The sequence below is a fragment of the Aureococcus anophagefferens genome (genome assembly GCF_000186865.1).
Source record: "Aureococcus anophagefferens unplaced genomic scaffold AURANscaffold_5, whole genome shotgun sequence".
NCBI lineage: Eukaryota > Pelagophyceae > Pelagomonadales > Pelagomonadaceae > Aureococcus > Aureococcus anophagefferens.
The window spans coordinates 692,491-709,059 of NW_008705565.1; the positions used below are offsets into that span (position 1 = coordinate 692,491).

The following is a 16,569-nucleotide window of genomic DNA, read 5'->3' on the forward strand; positions in this document are numbered from 1 at the left end:
CGCGACGACGGCGCGGTGCGGCTCGCCCGCGAGCAGGCGCGCCTCGCCGAGGCGCGCGAGCGCGATGGCCGCCGTCGCCGGCGGCGCCGCGCCGCGCGGCGCGGCCGCGCGCGCGAGATTCCGCGCGGCGCGCCGCGGCGCCGCGGCGCCGCCGGCGCCCGCGCGCGCGGCCGTGAGCTCCATGAGGCCGAGCTGGAGCGCCGCGCGGGCCTCCAACGTCGGGTTCGGGCCGCCGCGGCGCGCGGCGCGCGCGAGACCGCGGCCGAGCGCGCGCGACGCCTCGTCGCCGTCGCCAAGGTGTTGGACGGCAAGGGCGGCCACGTCGTGTTGGCGACGGCCGACGGGGCCGCGTGCATGGTCCAGGCGCGCGGCGTCGTCGTCTGCTGCAACGACCGCGTCGGCCTGCCGCGCGCCGTCGCCTACGACGGCCAGAAGGACTTCGAGGCCGCGGGCGGCGTCGTCAAGCGCGGCCTCGCGGACGACTTGGCGGGCTTCGACTTCCGCGGCAAGCACGTCGTCGTCGTCGGCTTCGGCGCCTTCGCGGTCGAGAACTGCCGCACGGCCCTCGAGCACGGCGCGGCCAAGGTCACGGTCGTCGCGCGCCGCGCGGGCACGGTCTGCCCGAAGATCATCGACTACCTCAACTTCGTGAAGCCCTTCGACGCCGAGTTCGCGCACGACACGTCGACGAACGTCAAGCAGATGCGCCAGTGGCAGAAGTTGTACGGCCAGTCGGGCGCGGCGCCCCCGGACGTCTGGCCCCAGAAGATCAAGCACGACGGCCACACCATCTCCGTGAGCGACGTCTGGTGGGTCGCGCACCACCTCGGCAAGCTGAGCACGGCCGTGCCGCGCACGGTCGCGTCCCTCTCGCCGGGCGCGGCGACGCTCGACGACGGCACGGTGCTCAAGTGCGACGCCGTCATCGCCTGCGTCGGCTTCACGCGGAACACGACGCTCTGCGAGAAGCTCACGGGCGTCTCCGAGGTCATGGAGACCAACTACCTCGCGCCGAACCTCATGTACCTCGCGGACGCGGAGATCGACGCCGACGCCTTCAACTACTTCTTCGGGTCGTCCGTGCTCGAGTACGCCAAGTTCTACGCCAACGTCTTCGCCTTTGGCGTCGCGAACGCCCACGACCCCAAGCTCGCGGACGACCTCTGGGGCGCCGAGGTGCCCCGCGTGTCCATCCACGACCGCAAGTGGACCCAGTACATCAACGCCGCGCGGCGCCTCATCGGCGCGCACCCGGAGGTCCGCGGCTTCGCCGACGCCCAGGTCGCGAAGCGCACGGCCCACCTCTGGGGCTCCTACGCGCCCGCGGAGTACGTCGCCGCGAACAAGCGCGAGTGGGTCGAGCTCCACACGCGCCTCAACGGCGGCGTCGCCCTGCCCGACGACCAGCTCCTCCCCTACTTCTTCGACGCCGCCGCGTCGTGGTGCGGCGCCAACCCGCTCCAGACCGAGTAGGGCCCGCCGAAAGAAGCCCCCGCGCCGCGCCCCCTCGCCGCGAACCCCGAGCCGCCGCCGCGCCCCACGACGACGCCCGTCGCCGCCTCCTGTCCTCCCCCGCCGCGGCCCCCAAGCGACCCGCGCCGAGCCCGTGCTAAACCACCTGGCTTCGAGTATCTTACTTCGCGCTTCTTGGTGCTCACTTGGCGAGGCACTTCTCCTTCTTCCACTTGCAGGTCTTCCGTTGCTTCTTGCATGCGGACTTTGTGCTAAAAGCACCGCAAAACTCTTCCTTGACCTGGCAGGTAGGTTGCTTCCACACGCAATTTTTTTTGTTCTTCTTACAGGTTTTTTTGTTCGTCGCCGCGCACGTCCCTTTCTTCCATGCGCAGGAACACGTCTGCTTCTTGCACGTCTTCTTGTTGTGTCCCGCGCAGCCGGAGCCTATAACAGAACAACGATCATCGCGGCGACGATCGCGGCGGCGCGCGGCGCCCTCGAAATATTTGAGCCGTCGCTCGACTCTGAGGTCTCGCCGCCGCTGGCTTTCGTCGTCGTCGTCGGCGTCGGCGCGCCGCCCCCGCCGGACGTGCACGCGCCCCCCTGCCAGATCACGCAGTCCGTCGTGTCCGCGAACGCCGCCTTCGCCCACGCGTCCCACAGCCGGTAGCCCTCCGCCGAAAGGTGGAGCTCGTCGCTCTGGTACAGCGAGTATGGGTTGCCGATAGCCTCGAAAGCAGGATACACGTCGACGAAGACGACGTCGCCGCCGCGCGACTCGGCCATCGATCGCAGGCTCGCGTCGTAGTCGCGGTACTTCTTGTGCAGCGACTTGGTGTCCGGCTCGGGCTTGCAGCCCCAGACCAGCATCTTCGCGCCCGCGGCGACGACGTCGTCGGCGATGCCCGCCATGCGCTCCGCTACCTTCGCGGCGGACGTGCCCGAGGCCAGGTCGTTCTCGCCGCATACTATCGAAACCCACTCGGGCTTGAACGCGTCGAGCATGTCCGCCAGGTAGTTCTGCGCGTCCTTGCACGTGTAGCCGCCGACGGCGACGTTGACCGAGTTCGCAAAGTGCTCGGTGACCCAGAAGTCGGCATCGGAATCGCCGATAAAGAGGATGCGTGTGGAGGGCAGCGCCGCCTGCCAGCCGGCCTTGCCGCAGATCGGAGTTGCCTCCTCGTTCGCGCGCCCGCTCGCGTGGGCGTTGAAGAAGACTGCCTCGTCATTTTCCATGGAGTAGCAGCCCGAGGGCCAGTCCCGGTCGTTCTCCTCCCCCTCCCAGGACCAACCCCAGATGCCGACGTCTTTCAGCGCCGCGCGGCACGCGGCCGCCGCGCGGAGCTTCTCCGAGCCCCCGGGGCAGGCGTTCGAATCCGCGGAGCCCACGACGACGTCGCACGTGAGGCACGCGGGATCGCCGCCGCCGTAGCACGTCGTCGCGCCGCAGGCGAGGGGGCAGTCGTCCTCGCCCGAGACGCCGTCGGCGTTGTCTTCCGAGCACTGCCGCGGGCTCTCGTACACGAAGTCGCATCCTTTGTTCTGCTTCCACGTGAACGTCTGCGAGTCGACGCACGTGCCGTCGTCGTCCGGCGTCGGCGGCGTCGGCGTCGGCTTGGCCACGGGCCGTGGCGTCGGCGGCGAGGGCGTGGGCTCGGCCGCGGGCCTCGGCGTCGGCGGCGAAGGCGTGGGCGCGTCGTCAACGCAGGTCGGGCAGGCGCAGGCCGTCGAGACCGTGGACGCGTCGCAGCCCGTGAAGTCGCAGACGTCCCAGTAGTCGCCGAGGACGGGCCAGCCGTTATTGTCGAAGGTCATGTACCACGCCGCGAGCTTGCCCGCGCCGCCGTCGGCGAAGTCGTAGTAGTGCGCCGTGAAAACGTGCGTTTCGCCGTATTTGAGGACGCCCGGGTGGCCCGGGCCGATGACCTTGGTGGTCTTGGACCCGAGGAGGAAGACGCTGCCGCCGGCGCAGTCGCTCGCCTCGCCGTCGATGTTGTACGCGCACGTCGCCGACTCCTCGTCGTCCATGGCGTGGCCGTCCTTGTCGACGAAGCCCGACGTCGGCGACCGCGACCGCCCGACGCGGATCTCGTAACTCGAGCAGCTCCCGGCGCAGCAGGCGAACCAGTTGACCCACAAGTAGTACCAGCCGTCGTGGTAGTAGACGTAGGGCGCCTCGTTGAAGCCGTCGCTGCCGCGCGAGAGCACGGGGTACGCCGGGTCGTTCTTGGCCTGCTTGCCCGGCCCGGAGCCGTCGTCGAGCGTCGCGGCCGGAACCACGTGGCCCGTCGCGTCGAGCCGTACGGAGTGAACGACACCCGAGCCCCAGGTCATGTAGGTCTTCGACCCGTCCGCGCTCTTGTAGATCGCGGGGTCGATGCCGAAGCCGTCGTCGACGGCGTTGACGTACTGCGCCTCGGTCCGGTAGCGGTAGCCCGACGGGACGCCCTCGCTATCGTACTCCATGTTCGAGCAGTAGACGGGCTTGTCGTCGTGGGCCCAGACGAGGTCCGGGTCCTCGATGGCGCCTATAGCCACAGACCGCGCGATGCAGGCCTGCGCGGGCGGCTCGTCGGCGCCCGCGGGCGTGAACTTGGAGACGTAGACCGACGAGTAGAGCGTCCACACGTCCTCCGCGGGCGTCGCGCCGGCCTCGTAGACGACGGCGGGCGCGTCGAAGTCGCCGAGGCCGTCGCCCTGGAGGCCGCGCATCCACGCGGGCGCGTCCGAGCGCGCGCAGCCGTCGAAGAGCGGCGCCTTCTGCACCCACTTGTTCGAGCCGGGCGCCATGTACTTGACGACGATCGACTCCCCGCAGACCCCCTGGCCCGACGCGAAGACCGCGAGGTGCCCGTTCGACGTGGCGACGAGGTGCGTCGGGTCGTGGATGCCCGCGCAGGCCATGTTCGTGGTGGCGGAGCCGGGCTTCTCGGACGTTTCGGCCTCCGAGGGGTACTTGCTCGGGCACGCCTCGTCCCCGAAGTTCCACGCGGGGAGGTCCGGCGTGTTCTGTGCGGTCGCGACGACGCCGAGGGCGACGAGGACGAGGGCGAGATGCTTCGATCGATGGCGGCCCATGTTTGTTCACAATCGAGCCGAGCGGGCGCAGTGACAAATCGGGTCGGACCTCGACGATCAACCAGCCACGCTCGGAGAAGGAGGCCAATCCGTCAGTGCGCAAAAAATTTATTCAGGCAAAACTCTGAGAATCGCCGATCGCGAGTTTTATCGCGGCGCGCGGCACGCGTCGCACCTCTAGCCGGCACCGCGACAGCGATGAGCCAGCAGGGAAAACGCCCTTCCCCCCCACGGTTACATGATGCCCCGCTTCACGCGCGCGTCGTGGATCTTCTTCAGCCTCCAGGCGACGGGCAGGCACACGCGGCGGAAGAGCGCGGGCCCGAGCCGCGGCCGCCACCACTTTGTCCTCCGGGGCGCGCCCCGGTCCGACACGAGCCAGCGGTGCGTCGACAGGAGGGGCCGCGCGCCGTCGAGGACCGAGTAGCCCGGCAGGAGGTCCCCCGCCATGCCGTCGAGGCACAGCGCGTTGATGATGAGCGTCGCGTAGACGGCGGAGATGCGGACGCGGTGCGCGCGGATGAGCGTCAGCACGCCGCGCACGACCTCGCCGAAGTCGACGCCCGTGCCGTAGCCGCGGCACGACGTCGCGAAGAGCGCCGCGACGTCCGCGTCGAACGCGCGCTTCGCGTCGTCCGACATCGACGCGTCGTTCGCCGGGTCGAAGCGGCGCACGCACCGCGCGGCCGCCGCCGCGTCCGCCGCGCCGAGCGCTTCGATGAGGCCCACGAAGGCCTCGCACTCGTCGTCGGACAGCACCGCGACCATGCCCGCGTCGACGACGTTGATGCGCAACGCGCCGCCGCGGTCGTCGAGCAACAAATTGCCCGGGTGGAGGTCCGCGTGCATGAGCTTGTCCTCCAGCAGCATCTTCAAATAGATGTCCTCGCCGCGGTTCACGAGGTGCGCGCCGTTGCGCCGCTCCCGCGGCGTGAGGTCGCCGCGGACCTTGGCGTCGCGCGCCAAGCCGTTGACCAGCGTCCCCCGCGCGAACGACTCGACGATGACGCCCGGCGTCGCCAGCAGGGGCCGCGGGAAGTTGACGTCGTGCCAGCCCCGGAAGTTGCGCTCGAATGCGCGCAGCGCGTCCGCCTCGCGGTCCAGCCGCGACTGCTGCGCGAGCGACGCGGAGAACTGGTGCACCGTGTCCGATAAACGTAAACCCCGGAGCCCCGGCAGCGCCTCGACGCATTTCGCGCCGAGCACCATCAGCCGCGAGTCGACGCGCATCTGGAAGGCGACGCGCGGGTGGCGCACCTTGACGGCGACGTCGACGCCGCGGCGCGACGCGCGGTGGACCTGCGCGATGGACCCCGACGCGAGCGGCCGCCGCTCGAAGGCCTCGAAGTAGTCCTCGACGCGGCAGCCGACGGCGGCCTCCACGAGGCACCGCGTGTGGCTCCAGCCGTGGCGCGGCGCGTCGGCCTGGAGGCCGCCGAGCTCCGCGCACAACGCGTCGGGGAAGAGGTCGCTCCGCGTCGCGGACCACTGCGCCCACTTGACGAAGCACGCGCCGCTCGCGCCGAGGCACGTCGTCAGGAGGCGGTACCAGACGCGCCGGCGGAACGCCGGCACGAGCCAGGCGAGGCCGCAGGTGCCGTAGACGGGCGCGAAGACGACGGACAGCCACCAGGCCCGCGCGACGAGGCTGCCGAGCGACGGGCTCAGGCCGCCGGCGAGGTCCTCCGCGGCCATGGCGCTCCGCGCCGCCGCGAGCCGCCGCGCCTCCCGCTCGACCTCCGCCGCCTCCATGGACCGCCGCCCGAAGCTCAGCAGCGGCGCGACGTTGGACATGCTCGCCGGCGCCTTGGCGCCGCGGCCGACGGCGCGCGGACCCACCGCGCCCCCGGGCGTCGCCGGCGGCAGGCCCGCCGCGGCGGTTTGGACGAGGAGCAGGCAGAGCATTGCGGTGGCGCGCTGCGGTCGTGCCATAGCGGTGCACGAGCTCGCTCTAGCCATAGCTGATGGCTGAGGGCAAGCTGGCTCGATATCGCGATCCGAGTCGGACTGCATGCTGCACGGCAATTGAAGCCCGATTTTGGGTACGATGGCAGCCCCAAGCGCTCTCGCCCCGCGCCGGACGCGGTTCGCAGCTCTCAGTGCCGTCGCCGCGGCCGCCGTGCTCGGCGCGGCCGCCTTCGCGAGCGCCCGCGGGGACCGCCGCGGCGCGACGGCGTCCTTCGCCGCGGTGTCCTCGACCGCCGCGAAGACCTTCGTCGAGCACCGCTACACGGACTCGCACGCCAAGGCCGGCGAGCACGGCCACGTCGACGGCATCGACGACGTCGTCCTCGGCGGCGTCGACGTCGTCGCCTACTTCTCGCTCGCGGCCGGCGCGGCGCCGGTCTACGGCTCGTCCGCGTACGCGTCGTCGCTCACGTCCGTCGACGCCTCCGACGGCAACAGCTTCCAGAGCGTCTTCTGGTTCGCGTCCAAGGCGAACCTCGAGGCCTTCGAGGCGAGCCCGTCCAAGTACGCGCCGCGCTTCGGCGGCTTCTGCTCCTACGGCATGTCGTCGGAGTTCGCGAAGGGCGGCGACGCGCCCATGGCGACGGCGAACGCGACGGCGGGCTGGCCCTGGGCCAAGGACTACGTCGGCCCGCCGGCGAACCAGTCCGTCTGGGCCGTGAGAGACGGCAAGCTCTACCTCGCGTTCCTGCGGGCGGTCATGGACGCGTTCCTCGACGACTTCGACGCCTTGAGCGCCGTCGCCGAGGGCCGCTGGGAGACCTTCTACGGCACGTCGTCGTCGGCCCCGACGGGGCCCTTCAACACGCAGTGCCTCGCGAGCGGCTACGAGTCGACACCGACGCGGACCTGCACCTACGCGCCGCAGAAGCTCGCCGGCATCGAGTCGCCGCGCGCGCTCGACGACGCCTGCCGGTCGGCGCTCAACGCGTCCTGCGGAGACGACCGCGGCGACAACCCCGTCGCGGACTTTTCGTGCTCGGAGTGCCTCACGACGCACGCGGCCTTCCTGACGGAGTCGTGCCCGGCCGCGGACGACGGCACGCTCCCGGCCAAGGTCGACCGGGCCTACTGCTGGTAAGGGCTTTTTTGTTTCTCGTGTTTGTCGGCGGGACCTGTGAAACGCCACGACGCGTGAGCCCAAACTTGCAGTGCTTGGGACGAATCTCTCTGCGGCTTGGCGAGCGAAACGAGTGGCAGAGCAGGCTCCTCCGAGGAGTCGAGAGCATGAGCTCTGAGCGCGCGCCGACGGCCCACGTGCCGACTACCCAAGCGCCGCCGATGTCGCGGGGAAGTTCTGCGCTCCTCCGCAGGACTATCAGGTCGATCCTCCGCGCGAAAACGAACTACGAGCGCATCGGCGTCGACGAGGACGCCCCAATGGACACGATCAAAGCCGAGTATCGAGACCAAGCGCTCGCCCTTCACGGCGACAAGGGCGGCGGGTCGCAGCAAAAGGAGGAGGCGATGGCACTTCTCAACGACGCAAAAGCGACGCTCCTCGACCCGGACGCGCGCGCGGCGTACGACCGCGGCCTCCGCGAAAAACGAGAGCCGCGATTCGCGCGCGTCGGTAAACGCGTCGTCAAGGAATTTATAGACGAAAACACGGGCGAGCTCGCGCCGTTCGTCGGCCGCGTCGACTCCTACGACGGCGAAGATTTCTTCCGCGTCGTCTACGACGACGGCGACGCGGAGCACCTCGACCTCGACGAGGTCGACGCGATCCTCGCGCCGGACGACGACGCGCCTCCCGCGACCGCCGCGAAGAAGCCGGCGGCCGCCCAGAAGAAGAAGCCGGCGGCCGCCCAGAAGAAGCCGGCGATGAAGAAGCCGGCGGCCGCCAAAACCTGCAAGCCGGCCGCCAAGGCGCCCCCGAAGACGCCCCGGGCCAAGAAGGCGACCAAGGCCTCCAAGGCCGAGCCGGCCGCGCCGCCGCGGAAGCGCGGCCGCGACGACGCCGAGGCCGAGCCGGCCGCGCCGCCGCGGAAGCGAAGACGCGACGGCGCCGCGGCGCCGCCCGGGTTCTTGGCGTCGTGCCTGGGCGCGATGCGGTCGTACTGGCGACGCGTCGTCTAAGAGGACGATACGGCCGCCGGAGGCCGGGCGCGGCTCGTGGCACGATAGAAATGAGGGGAACTGTAGCGGGAGGACGCGCGACGGTTCCTAAATGGCGGAGACGGCGGACTCGATTCGCGGGTGCGCGACCAAGGCGCGCTCGATGTCCTTGTAGCGGTTCGAGTATTTGCGGTACCACTCGACCGTCGTCGCGAGGCCCTCCTCCCAGGACATGAGCTCCTTCCAGCCGAGCTTCGCGAGCTCGGAGTTGTCGATCGTGTAGCGGAGGTCGTTGAAGGCGCGGTCCGGCACGAAGGTGATGAGCGACGACTCGTTGTCGGAGAGCCCCATGATACGGATGAGCTCCTTGGCGACGCTGAGGTTCGACCGCTCGTTGCAGCCGCCGATGTTGTAGATCTTGCCGACGGCGGCCTTGTGGAGGATGCAGTCGAAGGCGCGCGCGACGTCCTCGACGTAGAGGAAGTTGCGCGTGTTGGCGCCCGTGCCGTGGAGCGTCACGGGCCGGCCGCGCGCGAGCTGGTTGACGAACTTGGGGATGAGCTTCTCGGGGAACTGGTGCGGCCCGTAGACGTTGTTGCCGCGCGTGATGATGATGGGCAGCTGGAAGGAGCGGTGGTAGGACTTGACGAGGAACTCGGCCGCCGCCTTCGTCGCCGCGTAGGGGTTCGTGGGCTCGAGGACGTGGTCCTCGATCATGGGCTCCGTCTCCATGTTCTCGCCCTCGCCGTAGACCTCGTCCGTGCTCACGTGGACGAAGCGCTTGATGGAGTGGACCTTGGCGGCCTCGAGGAGGACGTGCGTGCCCATGATGTTGTTCCGCGTGAACTGGAACGAGTTGCCGAAGGAGTTGTCCACGTGCGTCTGCGCCGCGAAGTGCATGATCGTGTCGACCTCCTCGGTCTCGAGCACAAAGTTCACGAGGTCCGCGGAGCAGATGTCGCCCTTGACGAACTTGTAGTTGGGCAGCTTCGCGACCTCGTTGAGGTTCTCGATGCACGCGCAGTAGTCGAGCCGGTCGAAGTTGACGATCTTGTACTGCGGGTACCTGCGCGGGTTCGGCGTCGAGCGGGCGCGCGTCGACGGGCCGGGGAGCGACGACGCCGGGGCCGCGCTTCTTCGCGAGCAGGATGACGACGTGCGACGCGATGAAGCCCGCCCCGCCCGTGACCTGCGGGGGTTCGCGCGTCGGGGCAGCAGCGCCGAAGCGGCGATGGTGGGTGACGCGGCGCGCGCGCGAGGATGATGCGATCGAAGCCCTGCTTGTTCTCGCAGGGCGGGAGGGAATCCATGGCAGAAATGGCAGACATGTTTGTGGTTTTTGCGACGGGCGCTTGCTTTGGTTTGTTGTCTGAGTCCTCCGTGCCAAATTCCCACGTCGTGCGATCTCGGCCGATGCCGGGAGCGGGCCCGAGCCGGCGATGTTTCAGGTGCCGCGAACGTTTACCCGTCGATCAAGTCGTTGAACGGGCGCGGCGCCGGGAAACGCGCGCGCGCATCGTCGCCGGCTGCCACTAGTGAAGCGTGGGCATCACACCAACACGCCTGGGCATCACACCTGAGCATCACGCTTCACTAGCTGCCACAACACCCCCCCGTCGCCGACGCCCGGCGAACTACCCCTTACGCGGCGGGCTCGGCGGCCGCAGGTGCTGCCGCTGCTGGGAATACGCCCTCGCGAGGTGCACTCGGACGTCCGCGTTGTTCGCCGGGTGGCGCTGCTGGGAGTCCGCCACGAGGAACCGCCCGGGGAGCTGCAACGTCGGCGGGCTCTTGGGATCCTCCAGGTTCGCCTGGATGCGGCCGAGCGTCCGCGCCTGGACCTCGATGTTGTCCCGCACCACCTTCAGCAGATCCGGCGCGCCGTCGTCCCTCGAGGGGCAGTAGGCGATGGGCCGGTCCTGCAGAAAGGCCAGCACGCCGTAGTTGAACTGCTTCGCGTCCTCGATGTAGGGCGCGTGGCGCAGGTCGCCCCGCCACACGTGGAACGTCGTGTCGCCGGCGCATTGCCGCGCGACGAGGGCGACCAATTCCCAGTGCACGGACGAGTCGCACTCCGTCGCCGTGAAGAGCAAGGGGCCGGCGAACCTACCGCGAACGTCGCGACGTAGCGGGAAAAGAAAGACGGGCGCCGCGGTCGCGCTTGGCCCGGAGCTTCGCCGGCCCGATCGCGCCCTCGGCGTGGAGCGCGCGGAATCGGCGCTTGAGCCCGAGGGCGGCGACCTGCGCGTTGCCGTCGTTCGTCGCGTCGAAGAGCCAGCACATCTCCGGCCGCTCGGCGCGGAACCGCTCGGAGAAGTTGTCCGGCGGCGTCGGGTAGCGGCTCCGGCCCTGCGCCTGCGTCCGCGAGACGCGGAGCGAGTCCGGCGGTTTCAGCGCGTCCTTGACGGCGTCGGCGATGTCGTCGCGGCCCGGCCCCTTCACGGCGTCCGCGGGGCCCGCGCCGCGGTCGACGTACCGGGAGATCCACCGCTCGCCGAATTTCGAGACGTCCGAGTCGTCGACCAGGCCGTAGAACGTGTTGCTGAAGACGCAGTGCGTGACGCGGTCGGGCCACTCCGCGAGCATGCGCGCGCACCAGAAGCCGCCGATACTGTGGCCGACGAGCGCCGCGCGCCGCGCGCCGACGGCGTCGAGCACGCAGCACACGTCCTCGGCCAGGTAGCCGCTCGAGAAGAGCTCCGCGTCCTCGACCTCGAGCCGGCTCTGGCCCCAGCCGCGCACCGACAGAGCCACGGCGTAGAAGCCCGACGCCGCGAAGAAAGGCAGCTGGTGCAGCCACACGTACGCGCTGCCGCCGCCGCCGTGGATGAACACCACGCAAGGCGTCCCCGGCGGGCACGTCGGCCGCGCCGGGGCCGTGAGGTAGTGGATCGTCGCGCCCGTCGCGTGCGCGTAGGGCATGGTGTCGTTGCAGCGCGGCGCGAGGCTGCCGAGCAGCGCTCAGTCGGGTCGCACCCGGGCAGCCATCGCGTCGATCGCAAAAACTTTCGCAAGGACGTGGACATGGCGCGGCCGCTGCGCGCCTGGCGCGCGGGCGCAGCCATGGCAGCCCTGGTCTGCGCGACGCAGGCGCGCACCCTCATGGAGTCGCGCTTCTCCGTCATCGTCGACGCCGGGTCCACGGGCTCGCGGGTCTACGTCTACGAGAAGCTCAGCGACGTCGACATGGCCGGGTCCCGCGGCGCGAAGCACGGGCCGGGCCTCGCGCAGCTCGTCGGGTCGTCGCGGGAGGCGCTGGCGGCCTACCTGCGGCCGCTCGTCGACTTCGCCGCGGACCGCGTGCCCGAGGCCGAGTGGACGCGGACGCCGCTGCGACTCTACGCCACTGCGGGCATGCGCCTCGCGGACGCGGCCGCGGCGCGGCGCCTCTACGACGACTGCTTCGCCGTCCTGAGCGGCGGCGCCTTCACCGTGGACCGGCGCGACCTGCGCACGATCTCCGGCGAGGACGAGGCCTTCTTCGCGGGGCTCGCCGCGAACTACGCGATGGGCACCGTCGACGCGGCGCGGAAATTCCAGGAGCGCCAGTCCTTCGATTTGGTTTTTGGCGCGTTGGACCTGGGCGGCGCCTCCACCCAAATAGCGGCGCCCATACGGAGCAACCGCCGCGCGGCGACGGCGCCGCTCGAGGCCGTCGACTTCGAGACGCGGACGTACCTCGGCTACGGCATCGAGGCCGTCGCGGCCAAGTACGACGCCTTCCTCGAGTCCCTCGACGCGCGCCTCGGCCCCGAGGCCGTGGCCGACCCCTGCGCGCCGCGGGGCCACCGGCGGCCCCTGCCCGCGCGCGGCGCGACGGCCGAGGGAACGGGCGACTTCCGCGCGTGCGCGGACTCGATCGCGACGGCGCTGGGCTTCGGCGACTGCCACCGCGAGCGGCGGAAGCGGCGCGAGGCGCCGGACCGCGAGTCGGCGCGCAAGTACGCGCTGCAGACCTGCGGCCTGCCCGCGGACGCCAAGGCCGGCGGCGCCGAGCTGCCGCCTTTGGCGCTCGAGCCGGGCGCGCGCTACGTGGCGACGTCGCTCTACTACTACGCCTGGCGCACGCTGCAGACGGCGCTGCCCCGCGCCGCGGACGTCGCGGAGCGCGCCGGCGCCGACGACGGCGCGACGGCGTGGGTCGCCGGCGCCGCGCCGCGCGCGGCCTTCGAGCCGTTCCGCAAGCAGTGGCCCGCGCCGTCCTTGGACGCGGCGGCGGCGGCGTCGGCGGCGCTCTGCGCCGCGCCGGGGTCGCTGATCCAGGTCGTCGCGGGCCTCGACGGGCCCTGGGACGCGTTCCAGGGCGACGCGGACCGGCGGCGGCGGGAGCTGCCGAGGCGGTGCTTCGAGCTCGCCTACGCGTCCCTGCTGTTGGGCGACGTCTACGGCGTGGACCCGGCGGCGAACGCCGTCGCCGTCGCCGTCGATGTCCACGGCGTCGAGCTCGATTGGACGTTGGGGGCCGTGCTCGGCGCGCCGGCGTCGCGGACTCCGCCGCCGCGGCGGCCGCCGCCGCGCGCGACCAAGGCGCGGCCCGACGCGACGACGCTGCCGACGGCGGCGGACGACGTCCTCGACGGCGCCGTGCCGCGCTCCGGCGCGCTCCTCGCGCTCGTCGTCGTCCTCGCCGTGCTCGGCATCTTCCTCGCCTCCACCGCGCCGGGCGGGCGGCCGCGGGCCAACTCGCGGAGCCGGAACCCGTCGCCCTTCCCGCGGCGGCCCTCGCGGAACCGCTTCGCCTCGTCGCTGGGCGTCGAGAAGTGCGAGCCGTAACCCCCCGTAGGCCTCCCCGTCTTGGTTCAACACGAGATCAACAAGAGCTCAACATCGACAGCAACTGCCAGCCGAGTCAAACTCAAAAAGAGCATGGCCGACTCTTCGGAGGCCGAGCTCGCGTCGCCGCGGAGCGACGCGTCGCCGCGCAGCGATGGAGGCATCGGCGCGCCGACGCCGCGCACGAGCACGCGGAAGCGCGCGGCCGTCGACTACAAGGACCCGGGCCCGCTGAAGATGTCCGAGATCCGCATGGAGCCCCGCAAGCGCTCGAAGAAGAAGAGCGCGAAGAAGACGGCGGCGCCCACGTTCGAGTCGAGCGACGACGAGTCGCGCGCGTCGTCGGCCTACTCGCGCAAGCCCGCGGCGCGCAAGCCCGCGTCCCACAAGCCGCGGTCGAAGCGGCCGCGCGACGACGGCGACTCGAGCGACGGCGACGCGAGCTCCGCGTCGCCGCGGGCCACGGACGGCGCGTCGAAGGAGGCCAAGAAGTGGAAGGGCCTCTACGAGAAGCTCGGCAAGGAGCACGAGGCGGCGGAGGACGCGGCGCGGGCCGACCGGAAGCGCGCGAAGAGGGCCTCCGAGAAGCTCAAGGAGGAGTCCGCGCTGCGCCGCGCCGCCGAGGAGCGGAGCGGCGTCTTCGCGCTGCTCACGGGCTTCCGCGTCGAGGAGGCCGACATCGAGGACGACGGCCGCGAGTTCGACTGCGTCGCGAGCTCGCACTTCTTCGACCGCGAGCTCAAGTTCTACCTGACCATCGACCCCGACGACGACCTCGTCTACTTCGAGGCCACGGAGGGCGCCGACTGCCTGCCCGAGCGCATGCGGCAGCCCCTCACCTTCGACAAGGACCAGTTCCCGCGCTTCGTGAGCCGCATCCTCGCGTGCGTCCACGGGCCCGCCAAGAAGGACAAGAAGGACGCGATGGCGGCGTAGGGCATCCACGACGCGCCCCCCCCCCAAAAAGCAAGACCGACGTAGTACCGACTAGATCGAACACTTGTCGTGCGCGTCCGCGAGGGCCGCGCGGTCCTCCGCAGCCGCGTTGGACCGCGACTCGCCGTAGACCGCGGCGGTCGCGGCGCCGCAGGCCGCGAGCGCGACGACGGAGCCGTAGGGCGGCGCGACGTAGGCCGCCGCGGACACGCTCGTCCCCAGCGCGACGCCGAGCGCCGTGAAGCCGCCGCCGAGGGCCACGTTGACGGGGTCCGCGAAGACCAAGGCCTCCGCTTTCACGAACTCCGCGGCGCTCTTCGCTCTCCGCCGCGACCGGGAGAAGCTGCCCGAAGCGTCCAGCGGCGCGACCTGGCCGAGCTTCTTCGTCGGCGGCCGCGTCGCGCCGGAGACGGCGAAGACGAGGAACGCGAGCGTCGGCAGCAGCAGGAACGGCACCGTGACGACGCAGGGGATCGCCAGCGAGAGCTGCAGCCGCGCCGGCGCGGGCCGCAACGACGCGAGGTAGTCGAGGCCGAGCCAGAACGCCGGGAAGGACGCGAGCACGCCGCGCGCGTAGGGCAGCGGCCGGTTCCGCGCGCAGCGCCCGCCGCCCGCGGTCCGGACGCCCAGCGACCGCGCGACCCTGTTCCGCACGAAGCCGCGGACGGACCGGTCGAAGAAGTCCATGGCCCGGCCCTCGGGCGGCGCCGCGCCGTCCTCGGATTCGACGACGAACCACTTGTTGATGACCTCCGTGACGACGTCCCGGTCCGACTCGAGGAAGACGCCCGCGTCGCGGATCGAGAAGCGCTCGAGGTCGTCGAGCGCGGCGTCGCGGTCCCGCGCGTAGGCGCGCGCCGCCGCCGCGAGCCACGTCAGCGGCACGAACGCGAGGCCGCACAGCACGAGCGCCTCGCCCGCGCGCGACCCGAGGCTCCGCTCGACGCCGTCCCACGCGCCCGACGCGAGCAGCGCGACGACGAGGAGGCAGTAGACGAGCAGGCAGCAGAACGACACGAGCATGACGTCGTTCAACAGCAGGGGCAGGATCGTCAGCTTCGCGTCCGGGTTGTTCCGCTGGATGTGGAGGAAGGACGCGATCTCGAAGGTGCACCAGAGCCGCCGAAAGTACTCCGGCGACCAGAGCACGACCATTTCGCGGGACTTGCCGATGAAACCGCTGAAGGAGTCGATGGCCGCCTGCTTCTTGTACGCGTCGGTCTGGTGCACGCACATCTTGTCGCAGAAGGCCGACTGCTCGCCGACGCAGCCCACGCGGTGCGCGAAGAAAAGACAAAAGGCGAAGGCGCCCAGGCCCCCGAGGAGCGCGTAGGGCACGCCGAACTCGAGGCGCTCGTCGAGGTGCTCGTCGCGGTAGCCGCCGCCCGCGGGGAGCAGGCCCTGCCGCCGCGCCGCCGCGAGGGCCCCCGCGACGACGACGGACGCGACCGCGGCCGTGGAGCCGTTCATTCGCACATTCAAGGCGAGCCACTTGCCGCTCGAGCTCGCGCGCCAGCTGTGGGACACGAAGAGGTCGAGCTGGCCCGTCGGGCGCGAGCAGGCGTACAGTTCGTGGGCCGCGTTGTCGTCGAAGGTCTTGCCCGCGAGGTCGTGGCCCTGGAACGTGTCCGATCGCAGCAGCGTCATCATCGAGATGCCGCGCAGCAGCTCCGGGTCGACCTCGCATTTGTGGAGGCGGTCGACGGAGAGGCGCATCTTCGCGAGCATGTGCGTCGCCGCCGAGATGCGGCCCAGGGTCTCCGACCGCGCCACCGGGGCCGGCGCCGCCATGGTGTTTCACGAGCCCTGGTACGCCTGGACTTTACGGTGGCTGGATGCCATCCTATTCCTAGCGCGCGGCAGGTCAGAGGTGAAGGTACTCGAGTATACGATTTTTGCAGCGTGCGATGGAACGATAGCTCACACATGTAGGCTGCATCACCGATGCGGCTGCTGCTCGCGTTCCTCTGCCGCGCCGCCGCCGGCGACGACCGCGCCTGGGCGCGCTGCGCGAGCGAGAACGGCACGTGCCACTGCCCCGGCGGCGTCGTGCGCTTCGGGTCGTCGCGCGGCGGCGGCCGCTGGGGCGCCGCCGTCGCGACGCGGCTCGCCGGCGACGGCGTCAACGCCGGCGCGGCGACGTGCCGCCGCGGCGCGCTCCCCGCCGACGGCGCCAAGCCCGGCGCGCGGCGGTCCTGCGAGTGCGCCGGCGCGGGGCCGACGCGCGCGCCGCGGCCGCGGTGGCTCCGCGCGGCGCCGCGCTGCGACGTTCCGGCGCCGCGCGTCGACGCCGCCCGCGCG

The 16,569-nt window shown here is 71.1% G+C and overlaps 4 protein-coding genes across 4 annotated transcripts; 1 reads left to right on the forward strand and 3 right to left on the reverse strand.

Moving 5' to 3' along the window:
• Positions 1–1,620: 1,620 nt before the first annotated feature.
• AURANDRAFT_71128 (hypothetical protein) lies at positions 1,621–4,533 on the reverse strand (the record flags this gene model as incomplete). Its single annotated transcript, XM_009037043.1, has 2 exons — positions 1,621–1,899; positions 1,992–4,533. The coding sequence occupies 2 exons, from the start codon at positions 4,531–4,533 to the stop codon at positions 1,655–1,657; spliced, it is 2,787 nt and encodes a 928-aa protein (XP_009035291.1).
• Positions 4,534–4,767: 234 nt separating this feature from the next.
• On the reverse strand, positions 4,768–6,228 carry AURANDRAFT_23536 (hypothetical protein; the record flags this gene model as incomplete). Its single annotated transcript, XM_009037042.1, has 1 exon — positions 4,768–6,228. The coding sequence occupies one exon, from the start codon at positions 6,226–6,228 to the stop codon at positions 4,768–4,770; it is 1,461 nt and encodes a 486-aa protein (XP_009035290.1).
• Positions 6,229–7,042: 814 nt separating this feature from the next.
• Positions 7,043–7,582, forward strand: AURANDRAFT_62538 (hypothetical protein; the record flags this gene model as incomplete). Its single annotated transcript, XM_009036620.1, has 1 exon — positions 7,043–7,582. One exon carries the CDS (start codon positions 7,043–7,045, stop codon positions 7,580–7,582), a length of 540 nt encoding a protein of 179 aa, XP_009034868.1.
• Positions 7,583–8,667: 1,085 nt separating this feature from the next.
• On the reverse strand, positions 8,668–9,748 carry AURANDRAFT_23143 (hypothetical protein; the record flags this gene model as incomplete). The annotated part of the gene is made up of 2 exons (XM_009037041.1): positions 8,668–9,609; positions 9,677–9,748. Coding segments are annotated over 2 exons (1,014 nt in total), but the record flags the coding sequence as incomplete, so codon positions are not given.
• Between the last annotated feature and the right edge of the window lie 6,821 nt (positions 9,749–16,569).